At 38.4% G+C, this 25,610-nt stretch overlaps 2 protein-coding genes across 8 annotated transcripts in view; both read left to right on the top strand.

The window, feature by feature from the left end:
* Positions 1-19,989, top strand: part of CSDE1 (cold shock domain containing E1, RNA-binding) — a 40,024-nt gene extending 20,035 nt beyond the window's left edge. For 3 of the 6 annotated variants that reach the window (XM_012000805.1, XM_012000806.1, XM_012000803.1), the window contains 16 exons: positions 28-120; positions 739-836; positions 3,019-3,100; positions 3,426-3,554; positions 3,682-3,807; positions 4,754-4,966; positions 6,917-7,057; positions 7,144-7,308; positions 10,466-10,573; positions 11,174-11,349; positions 12,241-12,353; positions 13,571-13,690; positions 16,520-16,698; positions 17,525-17,688; positions 18,544-18,676; positions 19,060-19,989. In XM_012000805.1, coding sequence (XP_011856195.1) covers positions 28-120; positions 739-836; positions 3,019-3,100; positions 3,426-3,554; positions 3,682-3,807; positions 4,754-4,966; positions 6,917-7,057; positions 7,144-7,308; positions 10,466-10,573; positions 11,174-11,349; positions 12,241-12,353; positions 13,571-13,690; positions 16,520-16,698; positions 17,525-17,688; positions 18,544-18,676; positions 19,060-19,107 — 2,088 coding nt within the window. In that variant the 3' untranslated portion in view covers positions 19,108-19,989. The remainder of the gene's footprint in view (positions 1-27; positions 121-738; positions 837-3,018; positions 3,101-3,425; positions 3,555-3,681; positions 3,808-4,753; positions 4,967-6,916; positions 7,058-7,143; positions 7,309-10,465; positions 10,574-11,173; positions 11,350-12,240; positions 12,354-13,570; positions 13,691-16,519; positions 16,699-17,524; positions 17,689-18,543; positions 18,677-19,059) is intronic. The other 3 variants (XM_012000807.1, XM_012000808.1, XM_012000804.1) reach the window with 1 other exon arrangement.
* Positions 19,910-25,610, top strand: part of NRAS (neuroblastoma RAS viral (v-ras) oncogene homolog) — a 12,783-nt gene continuing 7,082 nt past the window's right edge. Inside the window, exons 1-3 of one of the 2 annotated variants that reach the window (XM_012000810.1) lie at positions 19,910-20,622; positions 21,106-21,233; positions 23,286-23,464. In XM_012000810.1, coding sequence (XP_011856200.1) covers positions 21,123-21,233; positions 23,286-23,464 — 290 coding nt within the window. In that variant the 5' untranslated portion in view covers positions 19,910-20,622; positions 21,106-21,122. Of the gene's footprint in view, positions 20,627-21,105; positions 21,234-23,285; positions 23,465-25,610 lie in introns of both variants that reach the window. The other variant, XM_012000809.1, reaches the window with a different exon arrangement.

Raw genomic sequence — 25,610 nt, 5'->3', positions numbered from 1 at the left:
GGAAATTTTTTTTTTTTTGACTGGTAGGTTGTGTGCGCTGTTCCTCACAACTTAGAGAGTAAATCTCCAGCTGCCCCGGGTCAGAGTCCAACAGGGAGTGTATGCTACGAACGTAATGGGGTAAACTTGTGTATTTTTCTTAAACCTTTGCCTGATCCACCATGTGATCTATAAGCGTACTTTAAAATTCGAAATAGAAAACGTAAGCTGCAATTGTTAAAATCAGTTTTAAATTTGGTTTTTAAGAGGCTTCAAATGCAGCATAATCAAAAAATTTAAAAAGAAAAATTCCATAGGACTTCCAAGTGTCAGTTTGCCCAAGTATGACCTTAGTTAGAACATTAAGGTAAAATGTTCCTTTTAATCACTTTTTTGGGGGTTGTGGGGGGGATCTTTTTCTGGTTTCTTTTAAGCACTAACACCAGCTTTTTTTGTTTGGAATGCCTTATATAAAATTGGTTTTTTTGAAATGTAACTATAGTCTCTGGGCAAATGCTTCCACGTGTGTAAGCTTTTTGAAGTTGGATTGCTGCTCAGCTGTGGACTCGCAGAAGTCATCAGCACCGTGGAGGGGAAGTGTGTGTTTACATGAATAAAGTAACTTACTTGTCATAAAGCATTTAATTTTAAGAAATTTGGCTTAAAATGCCAGTATAAGAGGTTTTTAAGTAAGTAAATCACAGTATACAGTGAATATGCATCCTGCCAAAATAGTGATAATGATTTATTAATTCACAGGAAGTGTTTTATCTGACTTACACCCCTGAAGATGTCGAAGGGAATGTTCAGCTGGAAACTGGAGATAAAATAAACTTTGTAATTGATAACAATAAACAGTAAGTTCTTTTTTAAAAAAATTTTCTCACCTAAGTGTTTTGTGTGTGTTTTGTTTTCCTCCATTAAGAAATTTGAAGTGGATTTAAAACCTAACTTGGAAGTCTGGATAGTTTTCATGAACTTTCAGTTCATCAACTAATGATTTGAGGTCTGTGAATATTGTATTACAGCTATGATGTAGGATCTCAGAAATAGGAAGATGATAATTAAAACATTGTCAGGCATTTCAAGGACTTGTTCTAGAGATCAGTGAAGGTTTTTCAAAAAATAGTGCTTTGAGGTAAGTTTTAAGGGAGGGATATAGTCACTAGAGAGATGAGAAAAAAGAGCATTATGGATATAAGAAATGTCATGACATGTTTTGGGGAAATGGCCAAAAGTTTAGTCGAATTGGCCGGAAGGTAAAGTTTGAGCGTTCTTCTATGTAGGAATCTTTGTGGTATTTAAAACAAGGAAGTGTGATTGGTTTAGATCTTTGGAGGTGGTGGAAGTGGTAGACTTTTGAAAAGTGGGGATGCTGTTGACCAGAGGCAGTGATGTGAGTGAGAGTTAACGTGAAAGATGGCTAGCTAATATGGATAGACTAAGAGGATGGGGTGGAGGAGTCAAGTCATACTGAGAAGATACCATCATCAGTCTTAATTGATCAGATGAAGGTGGGATTGGAATTAAAGGGAGTTCCAAATACTGTTTTTCTGGCCTGGCCTACTGGGCAGATGGTACCATAAACTGGGCTAAGGAGACATAAGGAGAAAGTTCAGGGTGGGAAAAGAATCATACTTACTTTGGCAATTTTTGAGTGAGGTGTTTGTGACATCTGGGTAGAGATATCAAATCTACAGTTGCGTGTATAGGTCTGAGACTTAGACCTATAAGTCTAAGGTCTGTTTCCTGCCTATAGGGAAAGTATATAGAGCTGTAGAATTCATCAGCATACACAGTTAAGGAAAATGTAGTTAAGAAAGCTCAGGGAGAATATTTTTATCTTGGGATATGAGAGATGGGAGATGCAAGAGGAGAAGGAAATTAAAATAGGAAGTTGGAGAAAGTGCTAGTAACGTACTTTCCAGTAGCATGTGGAGGGAAAAGTCCTAAGAGCAGATAATCCTAAGGATTATCTGCCTTGAACCTTCTTTCTTTCTTGGCAAGTCTAGAAGGAATCAGATTGCATTGTAGGTATGGTTATTATTACAGTCTGAAGGCCTCAATTTATATAGTTGTTAATCTCAGAACAGCCTTACCTGGTAAGTTTCTTCATCTGTAAAATGAGGTATAAGTTCTCACAAAGTTCCTTGTCGACATTCGTACTGCTTTTAAATAGCAGACATTTAAATTCCCATCTGATTCTAAAGCCTTTTCACTGCAGTAAGTTACAAAAGCAGGTAGAATTTTTCTGGTGTCTTTGTTAGTCTGTAACTTTTTTTTAAATAAAAAACACATTTTGGGTTATTTGTCCATGAAAAATTAAGGGAAGTAATTGCTTGGTATATAGGTCTTCTCTTAAAACATTTAGACTAACAGTACCATTATGTCTTATATAGTCTATGTTATCTTAAAATTGAATTTATATCGCTGCTGCACAAAAATGAGGGCATAAAAGCAACATGTGGTGTCTCTAACTTGTTTCCATTCTCCAATGGCGGTGAATATCATTACTTTTAAAAGCATAGCAAGTTCTCTTAAAATCACTTCATTTGCTCAACTTTTATGGCTGTTTACTCAGAAATAATTGAGATAGCTACTAAGTTTAGCACTCACTGAAAATAGAGACCATCTCCTATTTATCTGTGTGTCACCAGTACCTTTTATAAAACTTTAGTATTCCCCATGTTTGGTAGCATTCGCTTTGTGGCTTTATTTCAGTTCTTTTGTTGAAATAGAAAAACAGTAGAACATCATGCACCCATGTGTAAGTTTGTAAAAACAAATCTTCCAACAACAGTCCTAGAGAAAGATGACCTATATATATATTTGCCAAATGTAGAAGGCTAAGGAGTTAAAGTCCTTTGCATATAAAGCCATATGAAAGTAATCAAATGTCATAAACCCTGTATTTATTCTTAGTGATGATAGAATTATTGAAGCCCCAGGAAACTAGTTTCTTTAAACTCATATCTAAGCAAGCCAATACATTTTTAACCCGTGTTTCATTCCTCCTCCCTGCAATTATTTTTTTTCTAGTACTGGTGCTGTAAGTGCTCGCAACATTATGCTGTTGAAAAAGAAACAAGCCCGCTGTCAGGGAGTAGTTTGTGCCATGAAGGTAAGTATTAAATTTGAGAATCTTGAGTTTTTCTTTGGCCATTTGAAGTGTTGTACTTCAAACTCCAGCCTTTTTTTTTTTTTTCTTTTTTATCTTTACCCTTTAAAAATATTTCACTGTTAGCCTCAAAAGTAGTCTCTTAAAATTCCTTGGTTGCTAATGCATTGTATTCTTTAAAATTGGCTGTTTAATTGATAATATTAGATTGTACCAAATTATACTATTGTGACTACAGTATAATTTTACAAAAATTATTGGTTTTAAGTTGTAATCCTAAATTTGTATAGAGTGGTAATAATGTTCTTGGTTTTTTGTTTTGCTTCAGGAGGCATTTGGCTTTATTGAAAGAGGTGATGTTGTAAAAGAGATATTCTTTCACTATAGTGAATTTAAGGGTGACTTAGAAACCTTACAGCCTGGTGATGATGTGGAATTCACAATCAAGGACAGAAATGTAAGATAGTTAACTTGATCTTTGGACTTTTAAGATCAGCGGTGGTTTATGTTTTTAAGAAACACTTAAAATTATGTGATTCTTCCTTCCCCTGTGCCCCCACCACCTCCAACCCCTTCTGATTTAGGGTAAAGAAGTTGCAACAGATGTCAGACTATTGCCTCAAGGAACAGTCATTTTTGAAGATATCAGCATTGAACATTTTGAAGGAACTGTAACCAAAGTTATCCCAAAAGTACCCAGTAAAAACCAGGTAAATAACCTTTTCCAGGAGAGTCCTATTTCGCCTCAGTAGTAATAGAATAATATGGTATGGTATACTGAAATTTTATCTTACTCAGTTAACATGATAGTGGAACAACTAAGTACCTCTTGTTATGTATAGTTAAACTAAAAGAGAAACCAGATTTACATCCCATAATATGGTTTTTGGTGTTTTGTAGTTTTTTTTGTTTTTTTTGTTTTTTTTTTTTTGGAGACAGAGTCTTGCTCTGTCGCCAGTCTGGAGTGCAGTGGCGCGATCTCAGCTCGTTACAGCCTCAACTCACTGCAATCTCCACCTCCCGGGTTCAAGCGATTCTCCTGCCTCAGGAGTTGACTCCAGGCACGCGCCACCACGCACAGCTAATTTTTGTTTTTTTTTAGTAGAGACGGGGTTTCACCCTGTTGGCAAGGATGGTCTCGATCTCTTGACCTTGTGATGCACCTACCTCGGCCTCCCAAAGTGCTGGGATTACAGGCATGAGCCACCTCACCCAGCCAAATATGTATTTTTTTTTTTTTTACTGGGTGATGAGAAAAGACCAAAGAAGAAAATGCTAATTAAATTGGAAAGCACCTGATTGGATTAGACTGCAGTTCAAGTGTACATTTGTTCCCTCTTCTGCCCCTGCCCCACCCCTCCAGTTTATTTGTGGGGAAGCTGAAGACACAAATGGTGTCATTGCTGGGAAAATTCCTTAAATAAAATTTTTTGGTACCAGAGTACAGGGTCTTAATAGCAGTGTTGTAATTTTATGGTTGACTCATGTGACCATAGACCATGAAGCTTTCACATTGGACTTATGTTGTCAACACCTTTTTTTGCTTCAGGAAACTATGTTAAAAATAACATGGGTTTACTATGTGTTCTTCTTGTTTGACTTAGAACTAGGAAGGATGAGAAATCTCCAGCTAAAATCGTTTTTCCTTCTCATCAGAATGACCCATTGCCAGGACGCATCAAAGTTGACTTTGTGATCCCTAAAGAACTTCCCTTTGGAGACAAAGATACGAAATCCAAGGTGACCCTGCTGGAAGGTGACCATGTTAGGTTTAATATTTCAACAGACCGACGTGACAAATTAGAACGAGCAACCAATATAGAAGTTCTGTCAAATACATTTCAGTTCACTAATGAAGCCCGAGAAATGGTAAGTGTTGGATATTCCTGGATGTGTATCTAATATGTGAAAGCCAATGTTACATTCAAGTTTATACTACTAAATTAAAAATGTTTTTAAGTTAAATGACCCTAATGGGCATTTACCTTGTTAAGGTGATTAAGAATCATACACATTTGATTAGTCTGGGTTATCTCTGGCAGTTATCTTGGAAATATATGTGAAAAAATTTTTGAATGGAAATCTGGACAGGATTACTAAGGTATTGTTAGAGTCAGTGATTCTCTGGCCCTTAATATGAAGAGTAAGAAAATTCAAGTTCATCATTGTAGAAAGTAGATTTTCCCAAACTATTTCCTAAGACATTTAATCAGTGATGGTTTCTGTTTATAGGAAACACAATTCTCCAATGTGGTCCAGGGAAGCCGAAAGATTGGACACCCATGATCTAGACACTAGATCACACATAAAATACACTTAACACCAATGATAGCTGATGAGCTTTTAAAAAAAAAAAAATCTTAGGCGTGGTGGCTCACACCTGTAATCCCAGCACTTTGGGAGGCCGAGGCAGGTGATCACTTGAAGTCAGGAGTTCAAGACCAGCCTGGCCAACATGGTAAAACCCCATCTCTACCAAAAATAGAAAAAGTCAGCCAGGTGTGGTGGTGGGCGCCTGTAATCCTGACTACTCAGGAGACTGAGACAGGAGAATTGCTTGAACCCGGGAGGCAGAGGTTGCAGTGAGCCAAGACTATGCCATTGCCCTCCAACGTGGGTGACAGAGGGAGACTCTGTCTCAAAAAAATAATCGCAAAAACATCTCATGTTTTAAGAAGGTTTAAGAATTTGTAGTGTTGGGCCATGTTCAGAGCTGTCCTAGGCCACAGTTTGGACAAGCTCGCAATTAAACCAGAGTCAAAAAGGTTTCATTTTGGCAGAACTTTGCAAATTGTTTTTAAAGAGTTTGTGTCTGGGAGTGGCATTATACCAACCAGAATTATTTCCCAAACATGTTTTATGAATTCACTTTCTCAGACATAATTTACATTTAGTTATGTTTGGGATCATACCATCTACACTGTAACTCAGTGTTGTCGGAACTGGGTACATTGAATGAAAATTTAAGTTTCTTGAGTTTTTTTTGATCCTTTGCCTTTGAAGAACTGATTGTATTTGACATAGTGTATTTAACTTTAAAAGTTTGTAAGTCTGAATGCGTGATTTTTTTTTTTTTTTTAACATTTTCAAAGGCAAGATCTGTTTTGCTTTACAGTATGGAAAATATAACTTGGCTACCATCAGGACACAGCAAGGATTAAATGTCAGAATATTGTTTAGGTCATATTTAAAACTTACAGAATTACTTCTGCAGAGAGCAAATATGTAGTATGTAATACAATAGCAGATTGATAATTTGTGTTCATTGTCTCATTAAACATGAGTACCTACCATGTTCCAGGTACTGTTGATACAATAGCCCTTACAAAGCTGATAATTTAGTAAGAAGGAAAAAAAAAAACAGGAGAAAAGATTTTGTATGTTTTATTCTTCAGATGTAATTTTAACTCTTTCCTGGGCCTAAACTCATGCAATTTTTGAGGTAGAAACTAGAGAATTGCCTTTGTCTACTTTGGAATTATGGTCTCTAAATTAGTGAAGTTTCTGGAAATTATATTGTCATTAGGTGTGGGCTTTTATGAAATACATTGTGTTCATGTGTTTACGTTCAAATGTGGTGATTTTTTCTAGTGCATATTTGCCAGGAAGTAGCAACTGGGGAGTCTTAGAAAATTGCTCAGGTTACTTTGTTGAAAGCAATGTGTTTGTACTTAAGTGAGAACAGTTCTAATGTGAATACAATATTTGTGTCACATCAGAGAAAATTCCTGATGAATTTAACTTGATGGTGGTTGTAAAGTTGAATGTTGCCTTACTTGACAAATTTCACAGCCAGTGAAAATATTATTTGGGTTTCAGGGTGTGATTGCTGCCATGAGAGATGGTTTTGGTTTCATCAAATGTGTGGATCGTGATGTTCGTATGTTCTTCCACTTCAGTGAAATTCTGGATGGGAACCAGCTCCATATTGCAGATGAAGTAGAGTTTACTGTGGTTCCTGTGAGTTGTTTTTGAGAAAACTTGGGAGGTGTTTCTTGATGCTTTCTTTTTCAATTGAAAGTTAATTTTGTTTTATCATTTTTTAGGATATGCTCTCTGCTCAAAGAAATCATGCTATTAGGATTAAAAAACTTCCCAAGGGCACGGTTTCGTTTCATTCCCATTCAGATCACCGTTTTCTGGGCACGGTAGAAAAAGAAGCCACTTTTTCCAACCCTAAAACCACTAGCCCAAATAAAGGCAAAGAGAAGGTAGGTTTTGCGTAATCCAAATTATTTTTGTAGCTCTTTATTCCTCTTCTGCTTTAACAGCACATAGTTAATGGAGCACATAGAATGAGCAGAGTTTGTCTCTTTCAGAATCCTCTGTCATATTAACAGTGAACTAAACAAAGTAAGGTTTCTTAACCTCAGGATTATTGACATTTTGGGATGAATGTTTCTTTACTGTGGGGAATGGGATGTTTAGCAGCATCTCTGGCCTCTACCCACTGGAAGTTGGTGTTCTAATCCCTTTTCCCTACCTCCCACTACGACAGCCAAAAATGTCTCCAGACATTGCCAAATGTCCCCTGGGAGGCAAACTCACTCCAGGTAGAGAACCAATTATATAAAATGATAGTACTGTCTTACAGGCAATTTAAAACTTTCAAAGTTGGGTATCCTCAGTTCACACATTTAAACTTCATTTATTGAAAAATCCCCTGAACAGGAAATATAAAGATGTCTGAGATGAATTCGCCTTTCAAGTTAATAACAAATTGAGAGAGTTTTATAGAAACAAGTAATTCATACAGAATATAAAATATTGCTATTGAAGGTCAGCGATAGTGCTCTGGTGAAAATTAACTGGTAGGGTATGGGATGGTTTCACTAATAGATGGAGACAGGAAAGAGCATTATTCACAGAGTAAAAGTACAGATGAGAAAAATTCAGGGTTTCTTTAGGAAGCAATGAGTAACTAGTCTGACAGGAATTTTTTGGGGGGTTTTGTGTATGGGTTTTTGTTGGTGAGGGAGGTTAGGAGGAATAAGGATGAAAAATCAGGATCCAGCTAGACTGAGAGGGTGTTGATTGCTTCTCTAAAGAATTTAGACCTTGTTGACGGGCACGGTGGCTCATGCCTGTAATCCCAGCACTTTAGGAGGCTGAGATGGGTGGATGACGAGGTCAGGAGATCGAGACCATCCTGGCTAACACGGTAAAACCCTGTCTCTACTAAAAATACAAAAATTAACCAGGCGCAGTGGTGCGTGCCTGTAATCCCAGCTACTTGGGAGGCTGAGGCAGGAGAATGGCGTGAACCCGGGAGGCGGAGCTTGCAGTGAGCTGAGATTCTGCCACTGCACTCCTGCCTGGGCGACTGAGCGAGACTCCGTCTCCAAAAATTAAAAAAAAAAATTTAGACCTTGTTCTGTACTTAAAGGAAAAGATCTCTTTTAGATAATGACATTAGGTATGTGCTTTGGGAGAGTAATGGCAGCAATATGAAGCCTAGATGGGATGGAGAAAGACAAAAGATGAAAAGGATTACTATGAAATTACTCGGGTAGTTAAGGTAGTCCTTGAACTAGGCACAGAGATAGTGGCTATAGACAAGTGAAGGTACATAAGAGATACTGGAAAGTCAGTCATGTTGTAATTTAATAATTACTATTAGGCAGAAAGAGCAAGGCTAGTATCTTGCTTATCACTTACTGTAGCTTGGGAAATTATTTTACCTCTGAGCTTCAGTTTTTAAGTTTCAAAAATGATTGTGTAATAGTTTAAAAAGCCCTCAAAATACCTAGCTCATAATAGGAATTTCACATGTGACAGATGATACTGTTAACAAAAATAAAAATAACTTCAGTTGGGGTTATTTTTAATAGCTCTGCTTCCCAAATGTGTCTGGCAAAACTGGCTTGATGAAGAGAGCTTTTGTGTGAGACTCTCCCTGCCGTTTTTGTTTTTTGGTTTTTTTTGTTAGTCCAACAACACCCTAGCGAGTAAATCCTCTGTCATCGTGCTTCTTACAGTATATAACATTTACCAGTTTATGAATCTCTCTGCTGCAGTGGACTCCCTCAGGGCAGGGATTCTCCTATCTCTAATATATTTGATGTATAGTATATTGTCAGCTCTTGACTGGATGTCGAAGTTGATGAGTTAAGAGCAAAAGGTGAACAGTAAACTTTTGAGTTTGGTTGTGGAAAAGTTGATGACTTTGGAGTCAGACCTGAATTCACTGACATTGTTCTTAACCAAACTCAAATCCTCTGGATTATTTTGTGCTGGGTTTTGTAACCTTGGTAAGGTTTACTTAATTCCTCAGATTTTCCCAATTTGTAAAATGAGGGAAAAGAGAAACTATGGAGATACTTTTGTACAAGATTAATTTGATAATACATAATACCTGGTAATGTTGTAAGTGGTCAGTAAATCTATAACAGTTATGGAAGGAGTGTGATTGGTAGAGGAAAATGAAGTGGTTTTGAATATGTCATAGTTTGTAATGAGGACTGGAGTTGAGGAAGGAAGTCAGGGCTAGAGTAGGGATGTGGGCATTATCTCCATAGAAATGTTGAAACCATAAAATCAGTATAATTTATGTAGTTGCTGTACACTGTCGTTACTTCACGTGTATGATTCAATATGACACACCTGAACTTTCTTAGAATTTTATTGTTTTTTATTTTTTTAGTCAAGTGCAGTAGTGAGAAGGGGGGAAAGAGTAGAACAAGGAAGTTCGATCTGTAACGGACTGAATAATCAAGATAACTCTCTACCTTCAGACCAGCACTTAGACTTTTTTAAGAGTTAATCATTCTTGCATGTAAGACGATTGAAATGTTGCTTCTCCTTGAAGTCTGGTATTAAAACAATTGTTGAAATACTGGTATGTCATAATTTTTAATCACCTACTTTATATCAAGTGCTTGAACTGTACTAGATCATATACCAAATTCTTCTGCATTAAGTATAATGATTGACATTACATATTAAATACCGTGCAAGGTGCTGTGTGCTACTAAAAGAGGATACTTCGGCAGCTTCTTTAGAAAATACTAAAGCTTCTTGCCCTATAGAATTTCTGCTTCGTTGGAAGTAACATGCCCAGTTTAATTTCTGATTGGCTATGAGGAGCGTAGGTGTATTAAACATTTTCAGTAAGCTTTTTTCTCCTCAATAGCAAAAATTAGATTCTTAAGATTGAAAGACAATTAAAAATTACAGCAGACTGAGCTAGTCTTAAGGCAAGACTACCTTTTATTCATATGAATAATCTGTTATTAGAAAACCCTGGAATAAGACATTTTTACAGCTGTATCAGTCCTTTGGCTCAAGAATCTGTAAGAACTGTAGTTGCTTTTATTGGTTTTTGTTCTTGAGATTGTTTTCATTCTATTTTTGACTGTATCTCTTTAGGAGGCTGAGGATGGCATTATTGCTTATGATGACTGTGGGGTGAAACTGACTATTGCTTTTCAAGCCAAGGATGTGGAAGGATCTACTTCTCCTCAAATAGGAGATAAGGCAAGATAATTCTGCTTATTCGAGAGAGGGTTAAGAGTTGTCATCTTAATCATAAATCCTGCAGGATGGTTCTTCAGATTTTGTCAAGTTTTGCTGAAGTGTATTTTGTGTTTAAGAGAAATACATTATCTTCCTATTTGAAAGCAGCTTATTAAAACAGTGTCTGTCAAGCTCTTTGTTAATCACAGCCTTGTTAATCTAGCTGTTTAAACGTCAGATGAAACATGCTTAAATAAAGTTGTTATTGGTAAGAAAGTTAAAACAGTTACTACTGAAACATTATCAAAGTAAAAGCACACCAAAGATTTTACATTGCTGTTCATTTTTTATTTCTCATACTTACTATGTTTGGTTTTTGGATAGCCCTCTAAAGAAATTAAGAATCTATAAGAAATACAGACTGAAAGACAAAACTTTGATCCTTTGTGAAAAATGGGATGAGACGTAAATGTTTTGGTGAAAATCAATTCCACTGGAGTAATTACAAAGGATATTTGGAATGAAAAGCATGCGCTGGGGGAGTTATAAGTCTTGTTTTCTGAGTTAAGGACATTGGTGTGGAAGTGATATGGTGTTAATGAGCACCCTTAATTTTCACAGGTTGAATTTAGTATTAGTGACAAACAGAGGCCTGGACAGCAGGTTGCAACTTGTGTGCGACTTTTAGGTCGTAATTCTAACTCAAAGAGGCTCTTGGGTTATGTGGCAACTCTGAAGGATAATTTTGGATTTATTGAAACAGCCAATCATGATAAGGAAATCTTTTTCCATTACAGGTAAGGTGTGACTTTCAGGAACTTACAGCTAGCTTACCATCCATTCTTTGCTGTTGCAATAAAAAACATTTAGTATTGATTGATTATACTTGTTGAGGCCCAGATTTCGTATTTGTAGAATTATGCCATGATATAAACTGAAGTTAATCACTGATCTCTATATACAGAGCACGTGGCCAAAAGAAGTAGGCCTGTGCCTTCTTGTTTTATGTGTTGGTACCATAAGGTTGGCCATTTGGTGTATAATATAGTGGTTAAGAGTAGGGGGTCTGACTGGGTGTGGTGGCTCATGCCTATAATCCCAGCACTTTGGGGGCTGAGGCAGGTGGATCCCTTGATTCCAGGAGTTCGAGGCCAGCCTGGGCAACACGGTGAAACTCCATCTCTACAAAAAGTACAAAAATTACCTGGGCGACTGAGCAAGACTCCATCTTAAAACAAATGGTGGTGCATGCCTTTAGTCTCACCAACTCAGGAGGCCAATGTGGAGGACCACTTGATCCTCGGAGGCAGAGGTTGCAGTAAGCTGAGATTGCACCACTGTACTCCAGCCTGGGCAACAGAGTGAGACTCTCTCAAAAAAAAAAAAAAAAAGGGGGCTCTTAGAACCAGATGGTTCAGCGTTTGAGTCCAGGCCCTGCCACTTTATACCTGTGTAATTTTTACCAAATAACTTCTTGGTATTTTTGTTTTATTATCCTGAAGTTAGGGATAATGTTACCTCTTCATAGGGATAAAGGATTAAATGAGTCAAGACATAGAAAGTACTTAAAATGGTGTCTAACATGAATAAGCATGCCATGCCATGACTGTTACTGTAAAATAAAGGCTGCCTGTTACTGTTGATGTTTATGGTAATGTTTAGTTAAATGTCATTTCCTTTCTCCTTAGTGAGTTCTCTGGTGATGTTGATAGCCTGGAACTGGGGGACATGGTCGAGTATAGCTTGTCCAAAGGCAAAGGCAACAAAGTCAGTGCAGAAAAAGTGAACAAAACACACTCAGGTAATAAATTGTGACTTCTCATTCAGCCTGTGCTTTTAAGTGGGAGATAAAGGATGGAGTAGTAGAAGGAGATGAGGCCTAATTATTCTCCATCAGTCATTCTCATGTGCGATTCCCTAAAACAGCAGCATCACCTGGTTACTTATTAGAAATATATATTCTCTGACCCTGTCCCATACCTACTGAAATTCTGTGGGTGGGCATTCTGTTTTAATAAGTCCTTTACGTGATTCTGGTATACACTGAAGTTTGAGAAGGACTGGCCTAGATATTTTAGGTAATTTGCTTTATATTTTCAATTCATTGTCTTTTAAAAAAATAACCCCAAGATAGTCAGCTGTGGGTAGTGGATGCCTGTAGTCACAGTTATTGAGAAGCTGAGGTGCGAGGGTCACCTGTGCTGGTAGGTTGAGACTGCAGTGAGCCATGATCCTACCACTGCCCTCCAACCTGGGTGATGGAGCAAGACTGTCTCACAAAACCAAAAATAACGTCATACGTATACATCTCCATGGAGTAGGGAAGAGAAGCATTTCCCTAGAAGACTGTTTTGAAGAGGAATGAATCTAAATGTGAAAAATAATGGGAAGTGAAGAAAATTAATTGTAATTTAGGATCTCTGACTTTAAAAGACCTGCAGCTTATTTCTGGCTCTCATCTAAACTCTTAAGTGTGTGTTATGTTTTAGACACTGGGGATACAGCAGTGAAGAAATCAGATACATCCCTGCATTCATTGACCTTATTTTTTGGTGGAACTGGGGGCAGACAGTCCCAGTTGGGGCAGACGAGGAGTAAAATACTGTATATGATGTTTAGAAAGACAGTAATACATGTAATAAGGATGAATCAGGACAGTATATAAGTATTGGGATTTGCATTTTGGAGACCAGGAAAGGCTTCTTAAAAAGTGACATAGGGTCACCTGGAAAAAGTAAGAGATCAAGGCATGTTTTATTTATGGAATACTTCTTAATTCCTTAAAAAATTTTATTTAAACAATTCTATTTAGGAAAAGCAGGCATTTTGGTAGTTTAGAAGTATTTAAAGTCCAACAGCTGTTTTGAAAAATAGAACTTGGCTTCGGGTTCCCTACCCCATTTCAATAGCAGGCAGCCAAGCTACCCTGTTAACATCTGTGTTATTTGTTGCTTGTTTGTCTTTCTGTACCGTAGAGATGAAATAAAATTGAAAGATGCACATGCCTTTGTTTTGCAGTGAACGGCATTACTGAGGAAGCTGATCCCACCATTTACTCTGGCAAAGTAATTCGCCCCCTGAGGAGTGTTGATCCAACACAGACTGAGTACCAAGGAATGATTGAGATTGTGGAGGAGGGTAAGGATCATCACTATCAGGCTGTTAGAAATTTGCCATAACTTCAGATGAGCACCTATAAAGTTTTAAAATACCGTGCTCATTGCAGTTGTTTTTAGGTTAAAACTGAATTAAGGAAAAGTGACCTCTCTCATGCTTGCTTATTTTCATACCCTTTGAAAATGAGGTCAGTCTGGATTTAAGTAGTGAAAACATGACTGCTTTGTGAGCACATGACTGATACATGAGCAACTATGAGTTATATTGAGATAGACCTAAGAACAAAATCTGATACCAAAACATTTAATGTTGAGTGTTATGATAATCAAATATTCAGTTCCTTCACTAGTATTTAGATCGGTAACCATTCAGTTCTGTATTTTTGCTTCCTGTAAAAGTTTACTGTTCTGCCCCCACCCCCACCAGACTACACATACGTGCATAATCTGTTTCTTAATAGCTAGAGTTCTATGAGGATCCTATTTCTCGTTTCTAGGTCAGGGTTCCTTTCATTCTCTACTTCCTTGTTTTTTCTCCCTGCTATCTTCAAGATTTCCCAGAGTTCAGTGCAACTGTTTCTCCAGCAGTCACCATCAGAAAGACCAACTTTGTGTGATCTGTATGCATAAAATAAATACACGATAGAAATAGGAGAGAACTCTGTAGATGATTAGGATAGCAGAGTTACATGATGGTGGAGTAGATGAGAAGGCTTGAGTATTCCAGCCAAAGATGATGGCTTGGTTTACAAAGAAAATAAAGTCCTTGCATCATCTAAGAGTCAGCGAACATAAAGTGGTGAATAGCAGGTCATTTGGGAGAAGGAAATGAACCTTGATAACCTATTCCTTTACCACATGGGATTCTTAGAATTTCTGTTTTACATAAAACCACTATTCCCCCACCTCTAAATATGAATTTTTAAACAAATGCCATGACAGCACACCCCTGAAAAGGCCATGGGAGTATAGACTACTACTATAACTCATGATATGATATCAAATTGCCTTTCCACCTCTTCCTAACATGCTGCTTTTACTTCCTTTTGCATCCCCACTTCCCAGTCCACTCATTCTTCAGCACTGGCTGTGGGATATAGTCCAAAGCAAGGGTTTTGTTTAGGCATCTCTAAGCCTGGGACTAGACAGATTACATTTTCCCACTTGGTAAGCACTAGCTCTTTTATTCAGTAACACAACTGTAACTTATACTAAGACTTTTAAAGTTGGGCAGACATAGATCTGGACACTGTTCTAGCATTATAATCTTGGACAAATAAATCTTATTAGCTCAGTTTCTTCATCTTTAAAATGGTAATACCTTCAGCCTTAGAAGGTTCTATAAAGTATGAATCAGTATGTGCATCATAAGTGGTAATTATTGATATTGCATGAGGTCAGACCAGCTTCCTCTAATCACTGTTCCTCATGACTTGATCTCTTCGGATTATCTCCTCAAAGTTTTTTGGTTGCTGTATTTAAAATAAAAAGTCAGCTGGAGCCGAGAGTAGGGGCTCACACCTGTAATCCCAGCACTTTGGGAAGCCAAGGCAGGCGGATCACCTGAAGGTCAGGAGTTCGAGACCAGCCTGTCCAACATGGTGAAACCCCGTCTCCACCAAAAATACAAAAATTAGCCACGTATGGTGGTGGGTGCCTATAATCCCAGCTACTTCGGAGGCTGAGGCAGGAGAATCCCTTGAACCTGGGAGGCAGAAGTTGCAGTGAGCTGAATCATGCCACTGAACTCTAGCCTGGGCAACAGAGCATGACTCTGTCTCAAAAAAAAAAAAAAAAAAGGCCAAGTGTGGTGGCTCATACCTGTAAACCCACCACTTTGGGATGCCAAAGGAAGGCAGATCACTTGAGCCCAGGAATTTGAGACCAGCCTGGGCAACATGGCAAAAACCTGTCTCTACAAAAAATTAGTCATGGTGCATGCCTGTAGTCCCAGTGACTCAGGAGCTGTGGTAGGAGGCTCACCTGAGCCCAGGAAATCAAGGCTGCAGTGAGCCATGATCGCCACTGCACTCCAGTCTGGGCGGCAGAGCAAGTACATTTGCCTGGATGCTGAATTGTTAGGCAGCTGAATTCTTTGGCATAGTTTTTATCTGTAGCCTGCACTGGGCTCCTGGCAACTTTATACTGTAGGGCAGGGCTCAGCATACATGGTGGCTTTTTTTTGTGATCACAGCCACAACCATCTGTTTACATACTGTTTTTCGTTGCTTTCTCACTACAACAACAGAGTTGGTTAGGATGACTTGCAAACCTAAAACATATACTATCTGGCCCTTTAGGAAAATGGTTTTTGATCTCTGATCTGGAAAAAGGAACCTATGAGGGAACCAGAATTGGAACAAAAAAAAGGAGATGGGGTGTCAGGTTTATCTAAATTGTTTTTGCCTATGCCTGCCTAGTTGTTTACTGGCCGATTGAGTATGGGACAAAAATATTTTTGGCTGGTTGGCTCATATTGTGAACTTGAGAAGAAGATAGTCCTGTGAATATTATTAGCAACCCATAGTGCTTAAAATTTAGGTAATGGGATTGTAAATGACAGTTTTTTGTTTTTTTGTGTTTTTTTTTTAATTTATAAATGCAGTTTAAAATTGTTCATCAGCTAATAAAGTACTGATGAGCTGTGACATTCTCATTTGGTTCCATGGTAGTATTTAACATTTGGAATTTCATTTAAGCTTTAAGGTGAAACTTCTGAGTACTAAAAATAGATATATATATATATTTTAGGTAACATAACACATTTTTAGCAACTATGTAAACTTTCTAGGATCATCAGCAGAGGACTGTTGTGAAATAGTAACTTTTAAACTTTGTACCTGTTTTACAGGCGATATGAAAGGTGAGGTCTATCCATTTGGCATCGTTGGGATGGCCAACAAAGGGGATTGCCTGCAGAAAGGGGAGAGCGTCAAGTTCCAATTGTGTGTCCTGGGCCAAAATGCACAAACTATGGCTTACAACATCACACCCCTGCGTAGGGCCACAGTGGAATGTGTGAAAGATCAGGTAAGTGCCAGCATCTCTGTATCTGAATTTGATCCTTCTATGAGTTGGTAACCAGAACCTTCAAATTTTTTCAGCCAAGGGGAAATCATCAACATTCATTCGTTTTTGTATTTCTACTTTACCTTTTTTCAGTCATTTGAGGTAGCGTAATAAAAACAGAAAACTACACAAAGAAAAAAGTGACTATATTAGCAATGAGAAAGTAAGATTGGTATTGGTAACTAACATTACGCAATGGGGAAAATAAGTTTGGGGTGAGATTTCCAGAATAGAAGGACTGTATGGTTTTGTACACTTTTGCTTAGAGCTGCTTTTGCATATCACACAGACACAGAAACCGTGTTCGAAAGTACTTAAAAAATAAGCTTAGGGCAAACAAACTTAGTCTTACTACTGAGATCTCAGGGAAATCTGAGTCCTCATAATGTTTTTCGTCATCAGTACAGAGAATAACAACATTTTGTATGGCTGCTTCATATACTGCTATAACCCAGCTTAATTCTAGAGGGGATCCAAACAATATGTATGTTGAAGTAACAACTTCCTGATGAGTTTGCTTAAATCAAAAAGCTTAGTTCATAATGTATGAAGGAACAAGGCAACTTTTATTTGTTTGGTTCAAGTTTGTGATATAGTGAATGGCACTTTCAAAGATACATTTCTTCCCTGACAGGTTTTGCCACAGGCAGCTGGACTGGAGTATCAACATTAATATCATGTTTTATACATCCTTTTATATAGGGGCAGGCATTGTGCTTCACTCAGAGTGAGGTGTGGCATGTCCTCTCTTTTTTACCTACTTTTTTTTTTTTTTTTTTTTTTCCAGTTTGGCTTCATTAACGTTGAAGTAGGAGATCGCAAGAAGCTCTTTTTCCATGTGAAAGAAGTTCAGGATGGCATTGAGCTACAGGCAGGAGATGAGGTGGAGTTCTCAGTGATTCTTAATCAGCGCACTGGCAAGTGCAGCGCCTGTAATGTTTGGCGAGTCTGGTGAGTTGTTGTGGTTTGATTAGTAACTACCCTGGAGTGTCTCAACTTCTGTAGTCTCTGTTTTATCACATTTCTTTACTTTTCTGTGCCTTGTTTTTTGCCCTTTTGCCACTTTTTATTTACTTCCTACTTCTAGTCTAATACAAAAAGATTGTGTAGTATATGTTTTTTAAAATTTTTGCCAAATTCCTTTCCTTCCATTAAGTCATTTCTAGGTTATATGCTACTTAAAATTCTAATACTTTAGTCATCCTGATTCATAATGCCGCTTTGCTTCTCTGCCGCCCAGAGACACAGTCTCACAGTCTGACTCTTACCCAGGCTGTAGTGCAGTGGCGCTATCACAACTCATTGCAGCCTCAACCCCCTGGGCCTAAGCAATTCTCCCACATCAGCTTCCTGAGTAGCTGGGACTACAAGCATGCGCCACCACACCCAGCCACTTTTATTTTTTGTGGAGACATGGTCCCACTATTTTGCCCAGGTTGGTCTCAAACTTCTGGGCTCAAGTGTTCCTCCTGCCCTGTCCTCTCAAAGCACTAGGATTACAGGTGTTAGCTACCACATCTGCTACCTTGTTTTTTATGCATCTGTGGAACGGGTCATTCCGATTGCATTCAAGTCTAGGGTCTGCAAATGATTCCTTCCATTCCTATTAAGCTGGAACCTTGAGTTGGGGATAATAATACGTAAACAAACTTGTCTATCTTGTCTTTCTAGCTAGGTAGATGAGGCAAGAGTCCCGTCATTAAAAGTGAGTCATTTGGGCAGTTAGGTGGAAAACACACTCCTTTGCAAGTGCTTGCTGTCTGCCTACCAAGTGTGGTTTCTTCTCGTCTTTTGACTTCATTACAGTGAGGGCCCCAAGGCTGTTGCAGCTCCTCGACCTGATCGGTTGGTCAATCGCTTGAAGAACATCACTCTGGATGATGCCAGTGCTCCTCGCCTAATGGTTCTTCGTCAGCCAAGGGGACCAGATAACTCAATGGTATGAGGGCATACAAGGCTTGGGGGAGGCCAACTGATAGACCTACATATAATATGTGGTCCTATTTAAACTATAGGTCAGGAAATGAAGCAGGGAGACTTGCATATTGCTTATAATTAGTTAGGACTTTCTACACATTGGTTCAGCCCGTAACCTAATGGTTGCTTACAGTAAGAAGCACATTTCTTTTCTTGATGCTCTGAAGATAGTTTAGGTAATGGGTCAGGAGGGCTTACTGTGGATTTTCTTCTCTAGAAAAGAATTAGTAGTACATAAGATGATTAAAAATAATGCTTTTGTAGTTTCATTTCGGAATAGTGAATGTACCGTGATTGTTGTGCACTCAAATCATTAACTGCAGGGTTTTTTTTTCCCCCCCACAGGGGTTTGGTGCAGAAAGAAAGATCCGTCAAGCTGGTGTCATTGACTAACCACATCCACAAAGCACATCATTAATCCGCTATGATCAAGTTGGGGGGAATCTGGTGAAGGGTTCTGAATATCTCCTTCTTCATCCCTCCCGAAATCTGAAATACTTATTCTATTGAGCTATTACACCAGTTTTAACACCTTCCTCGTGTTATGTTTAAAAAAATAAATAAATTTAAGAAAACCATTTTAAAATAATGCACAGTTGCAGCCTGGAAAACTTAAGGTGGCGCCTTATAGTATCAATTTTAGGAGCTTTATTTGGTGCATTTAACGCAACTGGTAATTGCAAAATCCACTTCGCCTGTGTTAAGTGAAAAATATAGACTGTTATCTTGTTGGCCCTATGAAATTCTGCACTTTTCATTATATACTCTACCTTCATTAATTACTTCTGGCAAGATGTTCTGCCTTAGCACTCAGTTGCATTCTTTTTCTTTTTCTTCCTGTTCATTATGCTTTAATTCTGAGGACCATATGAGGGTAGAATATATTATCTTTTAAAAATTACAAAGATTTGTATAGGCAAACCATTTCTTAAAGTTGATGGCCAAATTTTAAAATGTTATTTTTCATATCATTTATAATCTTGTCACAATCCACTTAAAGTAAGTTTGGTTATATTTCAGTGAAAATTATCTTACAGAGTAGGTTTTTTTTCGTGGGTTGGGGGGTAACTTTACTACAATTAGTAAGTATGGTGCAGAATTTCATGCAAATGAGGAGTGCCAGCAGTGTGATAATTTAAACATATTTAAACAAAAACAAAAAAATGAATGCACAAACTTGCTGCTGCTTAGATCACTGCAGCTTCTAGGACCCGGTTTCTTTTACTGATTTAAAAACAAAACAAAAAAATAAAAATAAAAAAGTTGTGCCTGAAATGAATCTTGTTTTTTTAATAAGTAGCCGCCTGGTTACTGTGTCCTGTAAAATACAGACACTTGACCCTTGGTGTAGCTTCTGTTCAACTTTATATCACGGGAATGGATGGGTCTGATTTCTTGGCCCTCTTCTTGAATTGGCCATATACAGGGTCCCTGGCCAGTGGACTGAAGGCTTTGTCTAAGATGACAAGGGTCAGCTCAGGGGATGTGGGGGAGGGCGGTTTTATCTTCCCCCTTGTCGTTTGAGGTTTTGATCTCTGGGTAAAGAGGCCGTTTATCTTTGTAAACACAAAACACTTTTGCTTTCTCCAGTTTTCTGTTAATGGCGAAAGAATGGAAGCGAATAAAGTTTTACTGATTTTTGAGACACTAGCACCTAGCGCTTTCATTATTGAAACGTCCCGTGTGGGAGGGGCGGGTCTGGGTGCGGCCTGCCGCATGACTCCTGGTTCGGAGGCCCACGTGGCCGGGGCGGGGACACAGGCGCCTGGGGCGCCGACTGATTACGTAGCGGGCGGGGCCGGAAGTGCCGCTCCCTGGTGGGGGCTGTTCATGGCGGTTCCGGGGTCTCCAACAATTTTCCCTGCTGTGGTCCTGAATCTGTCCAAAGCAGAGGCAGTGGAGCTTGAGGTAAGTTTCTCGCATGCATAGTGTTTGGCTTTGGGCTGTGGAATGTTCAGGCATTTCACTGATGCCAGAAATCGAGCAGAATCTACCAGCTGGAGACAAAGGCCTTGGGCGGGGGTCCTTCCATTTGGTGCCTACGTGGGGAGATCTTTGGAGACAGAAGGGAGAATGGGAAGGAGTTGCGGCCTGGAGGCTTCCCGCTAAAGCTGAGAAGGCTTCGGGGAGTAATAGGAAGGGGGATTTCCATTGCTTAGGCGAGGGCGGGGCCCGAGGACTGTTGAAAAATAGCCAAGGGTGGGGGTTGCTAGAAAACTGTACTCCAGAAATGTGATGTCGATATTGGTCCGGTGTTTTTGCGTTCCCGAGTCACTTTAAGAACCAAATGGCAGGTCACGCTAGGGTTTTCATTTCCATTGATTATAGAAAGCTTTAAAGTACTTTAGCTGTGGTGCTCGCCGATTAACCCTGATTACTGGTTTCCAACAGGTTCTTGCTGGTGTGAAATGACTGAGTACAAACTGGTGGTGGTTGGAGCAGGTGGTGTTGGGAAAAGCGCACTGACAATCCAGCTAATCCAGAACCACTTTGTAGATGAATATGATCCCACCATAGAGGTGAGGCCCAGTGGTAGCCCGCTGACCTGACCCTGTCTCTCACTTGTCAGATCATCTTTACTTATATTCTTTATTAAAGGAATAAGAGGAGAGAAAGTAAAAGTTATTTTGGGTACTACATTCAGTTATGCAATAAGCTTAACGTGTTTATAGAGAACAGTTCATTTTTATTAGCTGCTGAAGTTTCTAAAACGTCCAGTTTTTAACAGTTCTGTAAACTTGCAAACTCAGTGTTGAGTTCATTCGTGAGTTTCTTCATATATGACAGCTCTATTATATGAGAAACACAGGCCATAGTAGCGAGACTGTATGGGAGATAATAGGATGGAGATAAAGGATTCAGAGATCTGAGTGTTCTTCAGTATTTATTTATTAGCTAGTTGAAGCAGCTGAGACCAGATGATTGGAGTAGCAAGAACTTGAGATTTTTAGTCTTTATGCCTAGGATTTTGGTCCCTGTTTGCAGTTTGTTTAGTTGTGTGATATTGAGCAAATGAATCTCTCTCAACCTCATTTTCCTCATGTATTATCATAAACTTGTCCTGCCTACCACACAGGGATGTTATGGAAAGTTAATATATTTAAGTTATTTATGAATGGTAAAGTACTATGTAATGGTACTTAGAGATTGGATTGTATTGTGAGGGTTCATGGTACAGATTGTCTTCAGTAAGTGGCATCTAAGGCTCTTTAAATAAAGGGTTTTGCCGGACACGGTGGCTCACGCCTGTAATCCCAGCACTTTGGGAGGCGGAGGCGGGCAGATCACGACGTCAGGAGTTCAAGACCAGCCTGATCAACATGGTGAAACCCCATCTCTACTAAAAATACAAAAATTAGCTGGGTGTGGTGGCACGCACCTGTAATCTCAGCTACTCAGGAGGCTGAGGCAGGAGAATCGCTTGAACCGGAGGCAGAGGGTGCAGTGAGCCGAGATCACGCCACAGCCCTTCAGCCTGGGCGACACAGGGAGACTCTTTCTCAAAAAATAAATGAATAAATAAATAGATAAATAAACAAATGGTTTTGTAATTTTGTTCAGTTTAGAAATGCCTAACTTTAGAGATTATTTTAATCAACACCTGGCCTCCCTACCATCTGACTACTAGTGTTTAATTGATGCAAACTAACTAAAAAAATTGGTTGCTAACCCTTGGCAAAATCTTTATTTCCAGCTTAACAGCTTTAATATTTTACATGAAATGTTTAATATTTTAATTAAATATTTTTAAATGTTTGATTTATTGAGCAATTTACATAAGTAAAATTCATAAATTTTATGTCTAGAACCCAGTGCTTTTTGCGTTTTTATATAGTCATGTAGCTACCACCCAGATAACTGCATAGAGCACTTCCAATATTCCAGAGACTTCTCCAAGTGTGATGACATTAAAATACAAGTAAGGGCCTGTTGCCATAAAACCAAAATGAAAGTTTTTTTTTTATATGATCTATGCCTGTCTGTCTTCCTGAGAAATTAATCATAACTATACCTTGTTTGGAACCTTTAAGAATTTGATTCAGGAATATTTCCCAAAGGTACGTCTGTCATGAGAAAAAAAATATTTAGTGTTATAACCTTCTCTGAAACAAAAGGTATTTGTTTATTTAGTCATAAACACAAATGATGTATATACGGCCAGGTTATAATTGGTGAAGGTATGTTTAGATTTCTTAGAGTAAAATAAACAGCACAAATAAAATAGTACAGTTCATAGCTTAGTGAAATACACTAGCTACCTAATCTGTAGCCTCCTGGCTGCAGTAGAGTTGTCATTTGAGTTACCGTGTTTTTTTAATCTTTTCCAGGAACAGAGTGACCATCTTTATTTTCTGCAGGCATATAGACTTTGGTGGGTTTTCTTTTACATAGGGTGATATTGGATACTTTTTGTTTGTGATTTTATATTAGCAATTTGAGGGACAAACCAGATAGGCAGAAATGGGCTTGAATAGTTAGAGGCTTATTTGACCTTGACAATAGAATTGCATTCCCTGTGGTTTTTAATAAAAATTGAACCTCCCTCCTTCCCTTACCCTCCACACCCGCAGGATTCTTACAGAAAACAGGTGGTTATAGATGGTGAAACCTGTTTGTTGGACATACTGGATACAGCTGGACAAGAAGAGTACAGTGCCATGAGAGACCAATACATGAGGACAGGCGAAGGCTTCCTCTGTGTATTTGCCATCAATAATAGCAAGTCATTTGCGGATATTAACCTCTACAGGTACTAGGAGCATTGTTTTCTCTGAAAGGATGATCTTTGTGTTCTGAAGCTTTATAGGGAAATGAGGTTAACACACTAGGGAAGATAGAGCTTTTTAATTACAGGAAGAGTTGGTTTTAGGTTGTTTGACATTGAGAATCTAGGGTAATTACTGAAAGTTAATACTGGAATTTATTTTGCATAATATACTGTTACTATAATGTTTGATAATACATAAGTGAAGCTTGCTACTGGGAACAACTCGGAACCAGAGTTGTTGTAATTGGAGATCACAAAGGAATTTCAGAGAGGAAAACATCTCCAAGAAACATCTTTCACTATGTAATGGAAAAGATGGGCCAGGCACAGTGGCTCACACCTGGAATGTCAGTGCCTGGGATGCCAAGGCGGGAGGATCACTTTGAGCCCAGGAGTTGGAGACCAGCTTGGGCAACAGAGCAAGACCCTTTCTCTACAAAAATAAAAATAAAAAAATTAGTCACACATGGTGGCAGCTACTCGGGAGGCAGAGGTTGGAGGATCACGTGAGCTCAGGAGGTCGAGGCATGCTCACTCCACTGCACTGCTGCACTCCAGCCTCATCAACAGAGCAAGATTCTGTCTCCATAAAAAATTAAAAATAAAAAACAATCATAGAAAAAAGTAAATAGGGAGTACATAAAGATGAAAACAAAGCAAAGGAACATAAAGATAGACTTTGTCCATAGAACGATAAAGTTTCAAAGCTAGATTGGACCATAAAAATTCTAGTACAATATTCTTATTTTGCAGAATCAGAAAGAGTTCAGAAGGTGGTTTGTTAGGTTTTGGAGTCAGGATTGTTATTAGTAGCAGAGCCGGGACCAAAAACCCAAAGCTCCTTTTTCTTAGCACAGTGTTCTTAAACAGAGTAATATAATGGTTAAGAATAGGAATTCTACCTGGATTGAAACCTAGCTCTATTTAAATAATAATACCTACCTCATAGAGTTGTTGTGAAGATTACAGTTTTAATAAATATGCAAATCACTCAGAATAGTGCCTGGCACACAGTAAATGCAACTTAAGTGTTCTGCCTAAAGACTTGAGTCTTGGCTTATTTCCTGTCCATGTGAAGATGTCTGCTCTCAAAAGCAGATTGGTCCAAAACTGAATTCAAGTGTTCTTTTCCTAACCTGTTGTACTTCCCATTTTTATTGTCTAAAAGTAATAGCAGTACTTAATAAAATGCCCACACTTGGTGGCGTGCATCTAATAAATGTTTGTTGAATTTCTAGAAATCATTTCTTTCTTATAAGAAATTTGTTCATTTTTCTGTATGCCTTACCTCAAACCAAAGAGTATTTAAAACATCTTATGAAAATGCATATAGTAGAGCAAGATAAAATTAATGAAAAATAGGCTTAAGTGAGACCAAAAAAATAAGGGTAAAGGAAATAAAACAAATTTAGGAATGAGCATATTATGTGATTGTGCATGAAGCTCCAATGACTTTCTAAAGGTGGACTACAATTTGGTCACTGTTGTGAAAAGGAAAGTAGCCAACTGAAAGATTCAGTATCTGTATGCTGAAAGCAGTTAAGTTGCTCAGAAGAAGCAGAATTATATTGCTGCTAGAAGGAAATTTTCCCATGGATCCTCAAAGAGGCTTGTTTAATGTAAAAATCACTAGTAACCTAACAGTGACGTGGTCCAGGTGCTTTAGGCTGTCTTATCCCTTAATGTAGGCTACTGCCATCAAGCATAGTTTTGCAAACAGCCAATAGAGTGTAGTTCAGATCCATGATCTTGTGGGTAATCCAGGGGTAGAGTCTAGAACAGTACTGTGTAGTATGTAGTTATTTACAGTTAATTAAGATTAAATAAAATTTAAAAATTAGTTCCTTGACCACCAAATGCTCAATAGCTACTAGTGGCTACCATGTTGAACAGTACAGATATAGACCATTTCCATCATCACATAAAGTACTGTTGGATTGTGTTGGTCAAGACAATCTAAAGCAATAGTTTCCCAGGTGTGGTGTGTCTTACATGTCATTGAAGGGGGCGTTGTCAGGAGTTCTAGATGCTTCAGCCTCCCTTTACTAAGAGCAGTTCTTAGTTTTCTGTTGTATAGGTTGGGCTTCCAGATACAATGTTTTTTTTTAGTTTTCCTTTTTTTTTTTTT

The sequence above is a fragment of the Mandrillus leucophaeus genome, unplaced genomic scaffold (genome assembly GCF_000951045.1).
Source record: "Mandrillus leucophaeus isolate KB7577 unplaced genomic scaffold, Mleu.le_1.0 Scaffold64, whole genome shotgun sequence".
Lineage (NCBI taxonomy): Eukaryota > Metazoa > Chordata > Mammalia > Primates > Cercopithecidae > Mandrillus > Mandrillus leucophaeus.
Note: the sequence above shows the minus strand (reverse complement) of the source record. Positions and strands in the feature narration are given on the sequence as shown.